Source organism: Prunus dulcis, chromosome 7, assembly GCF_902201215.1.
Source record: "Prunus dulcis chromosome 7, ALMONDv2, whole genome shotgun sequence".
NCBI lineage: Eukaryota > Viridiplantae > Streptophyta > Magnoliopsida > Rosales > Rosaceae > Prunus > Prunus dulcis.
Window position 1 is genome coordinate 10,330,380 of NC_047656.1, and position 4,099 is coordinate 10,334,478.

The 4,099-nt window shown below is 36.6% G+C and overlaps 1 protein-coding gene across 1 annotated transcript; it reads left to right on the forward strand.

The window, feature by feature from the left end:
- Positions 1-233: 233 nt before the first annotated feature.
- LOC117635786 (homeobox-leucine zipper protein HOX11) lies at positions 234-2,514 on the forward strand. The gene is made up of 4 exons (XM_034370150.1): positions 234-699; positions 979-1,313; positions 1,418-1,497; positions 1,910-2,514. Exons 1-4 carry the CDS (start codon positions 408-410, stop codon positions 2,253-2,255), a joined length of 1,053 nt encoding a protein of 350 aa, XP_034226041.1. The 5' UTR covers positions 234-407; the 3' UTR covers positions 2,256-2,514.
- The last annotated feature ends 1,585 nt before the right edge of the window (positions 2,515-4,099 follow it).

The following is a 4,099-nucleotide window of genomic DNA, read 5'->3' on the forward strand; positions in this document are numbered from 1 at the left end:
ACATGTGAATCGCAATGCAACAAACATGCATGCGCTAATAATATTTTGACTAGAAAGGATAAAAATGTGTCTCTTATTTTTGGTCCGACCCCTCTCTTTTCTTCTCTCTAAGTCTCGTGTATGAACCGTTGTATAATTAAATATATTCACGTGCGTTTGTCAACCTGGGTTTGTCGGTCAATCTTACTCTTTTCACAAAGCAAAAAAAAGAAATAAAAAGGGGAGAGAAGTAGGAGGGCGTTTGTGTCGATCTCTGTGTTTACACATTAAAAAGATTGGATAGACATAATCTTCTCGTAAGACTATTGGTATAGTACTTGTTCACTTTGGCCTCTTTTTAAACTCCTCATCTCCTTCCTTTCCACCAAGTATTGTTCAACAACAACAAAAAAAACATCCCCAAAAATATGGAGCTAGCTCTGAGTTTGGGTGATGCTTCAAAGCCATTTCTTTTCCTTGACAAAGCCCCAAAGATGGGTAGCAAAGATCTAGGGTTTTGCATGGGCTTGGGAGGTGCTTTCAATGCAAGATCAGATGAGAGTAGAGAGAGTACCCATGAAGGAGACCATGATCAAGATGAGAGAAGAAGAAGAAGGGTTTCATCAGATCCACCTGTTCAGCTTAATCTGTTGCCTTCTGCCCCAGTTCCTCGAAGCCATGCTTCTTCACAGCTTCGCTTCCCCTGGCTCACTGATAATCGTAATAGCTACTTCCCCATAGCTTATTTTCTTCTCTCTTTTTATTTCCTTATATGTATAATATGTTGTGTTTGTTTGGTTGCTGAGAAACCAACAAAATCAAAAAGAAAATATCTGAACTTTGTATTTCCAAATAAAACCCACTTGACCAAATTTCAGTTTCTTTTTCTTTGTTGGTAAATTTTCTTGGAAACCAAACATGACCCAAGTTTTTGTAACTTGCGGGCTTGAATGGGTTTTGTTTATTTTCTCATATTGGGTTGCTTTTGGATTTTTTCAGTGGCAGTGTCTGAACCGGCCGGTTCATCAGACGGACCGGGAAGAGGGTTGGATGTGAACCGGATGCCGGGGATGGTAGCTGCGGCGGAGGAGGCAGAAGATGCGGCGGCACCTCTGTCATCTCCGAACAGTACAGTTTCATCGTTTCAGATGGACTTTGGAGTTGGAAATGGAGGAAGATCAAGTAAGAGAGATTTGGAGCTTGAAACTGACAGAGCGAGTTCCAGAGCGAGTGATGACGAGGACAACGGGTCGACTCGGAAGAAACTCAGGCTCTCTAAAGACCAATCGGCTTTTCTTGAAGAGAGCTTCAAAGAGCACAGCACTCTCAATCCTGTAAGTCCAAAAAAACTACACAGAAATTTTAGAAATTTATTTATTTATTTTGAGTCTTGTATATTGAGTTTATTTATTAATTAATTTTTGAAATTTATTTGCAGAAACAAAAACTTGCTCTGGCTAAACAGTTGAATCTTCGTCCACGCCAAGTGGAAGTGTGGTTTCAGAATCGAAGAGCAAGGTATAATACTTTTGTTTTTTTTTTTTTTTTTCCTTTTCTTCCCTTGATGTGATTTTATTTTACATTAATTTATTTTTGGTAACAAATAAAACCCAACAATTCCTTAATAGGAAACAAGGTTTCATGCTATACCCAATATATTTAATCCTTTTTTTAAAACCAAAAAATGTGTATTCACTCATAAATCCTATTTCCTAGACCGAGAGGAGCACATAAAATTATAGTACAAGTCCAAATATGTGTAATCACTTGTAATCCGAGATCAAGTTCGAATCCCCTTCCTTTATAACAAAAGGAAATTTAGTCGAAATCTGAGTTTGTAATCACTCATAAATCATATGTTTTTGATTGGTCTTAAATCATATGTTCTTTTTGACTAATTTGTGCATTGGAAAAATGATGAAATTTACAGGACTAAATTGAAGCAGACAGAGGTAGATTGCGAGTACTTAAAGAGATGCTGCGAAACACTGACAGATGAGAACAGAAGGTTACAAAAAGAGCTGCAAGAATTAAGAGCATTAAAAACTTCTCAACCTTTCTACATGCAGCTTCCTGCCACAACCCTCACCATGTGCCCCTCATGTGAGCGAGTGGTTACCACAGCCGCAGCCAACACAACCAACAACAACAACAACAACAGCAACAACAACAGTTTAAAGTCTGCTCTAACCAAGCCAAGGTTACATCACCCTTTTGCTCAAGCCCAAGTCCACATGCAGCATCAGGTTCAAGCCAGCAAAGGAGCTGCTGCATGAGATGTCAATATAGAATCTGAATATCTTGTTCTCCATTCCATTTGTATATATTTTTGGCTTGGAGCTGGGTTTTTTTAATTTTATTTTAGTTTATTTTACTTTTTTTAGTTTTGGTTTTCCCAATCTTTTGTCTCTGCGGTTTCTTTCTTTCTTGTACGTGTTGGAAGCCAGAGACTGAAAATGGTGATGATATATTTGTTTATTGATGAGAAAAGTAGAAACGATTTTGCTAGAAGAAACCTTTATTTGTGTTTTTTTCTTTGTTGTTTTTTTCTGGATTCTTGTTTGTTTTCACAGAGAATTCAATATATTTACTATCTGGTGTATTTTTGGTTAGCTTTTATGATGAGCGGTCAATTTCACATATATGGTACATTTATGGATCCACGTTTTCCCAATGATTTCTTACATGAGGTCAATAAATAACAACGGACTTCCTTACCATAAGCAATGTTTTAGTGCCAGCCTTAATGTTATTTAGCAAATTCTTAAATATTCTCGATGTTTGAATTTTAATACACATTCGCCACAGTTTGACAAGAGAATATTTTTCACTCTATATCCGAGTGACAGACACCAAAATATTTCATTATTATCTAATTATTGAAGTTGAGTTTATAATATTTTTTGGACAACCGAACATGTTATGATATAGTAAAGAAATCACTTGGGAGAATTCAAATTGAAAACCTCCTGATAATAATAAGATAACATAAACTTGAGATTCTTAAACAGTCAGGTTGTGAGGATGGTTCAATTCAGCTAGTCAATTCAATGTCGTCCTATGCCTCGTGCTGTCATTATTAGATGCCATGGTACTCAAGGAACTTGTATTAATGAACGACGTTGACTCAACCATTTTGACAGGCACCAATTTTAGCCGTAATTTCTACAATTTGTTTAAAGGGATTTGTTTTCTTCAGGATTAAGTTTTTGTGTCATCCATTTGTTTATTCATCTCATCATTAATTAATAAGCACGTACATCTCTTCTCTATAATTACCAAATCTCTTGGCAGCATTATCAACTTGATGTTGATGGAATCATGTCCAGGTGTCGTTTGTTTAATTTAGAAAGGGCTAAGAAGGCTCTTTTGCTCTTTTGGTGCACAATTTCACTCGTGGGTGAGAGTGCATGAGTAGAGCGCAATGTTTAACGCGTAAGTTTGATATATATTTTTGGCTTATATTTTGAAAGTTGAAATTTCGAAACTTATGGTATGCATGTCCACACTCACGGCCAAGATTAAGCACATATATAAAAATGGTAAATGGACATTCTATTTGGTAGTTATAACACTCAAGATTATATTAATTAACACCTTGGCATTGCTTAGTCATCGGAGAGAAGCCTCAAATCGGGGCCTTAATGAAGGAACAGATTATGGAGCTTGATGGCATGATATCTACGACAGACTTTTGGAACATGCCATGGATGAAGACTGATGGAAAGGTCGAGAAGATATAAGTCCTGTGAGGTGAATAAAATATACAGGTGAGGCTATAGCTCTAGCTGTAAAAATGCAAGAGAGACCTGATTGAAGAATTAAAGGAGGAAAGTTAGGCACACGACTTGGAGAAATAAATCAGAAAGCAACTGAAATAAATTGAAGAAAAATATCTTTGGTAGAAAGAAAGCCGAAAGCAGCTGAAATTGACCAAACAAGATGTGCAACAACAATAATGCATGAAAAGCAACGAAAACATGGAAAACATATTATGTCTGAAGTTCTTATTCAAGAGCTGTTGGATTGGTGACTTGAAATTGATATGATTGGACCAAAACCAGTAGATAGCTCTGCTACCATAAATTATGTGGTCAGCAAAGCCCATCTTTTATTGTAT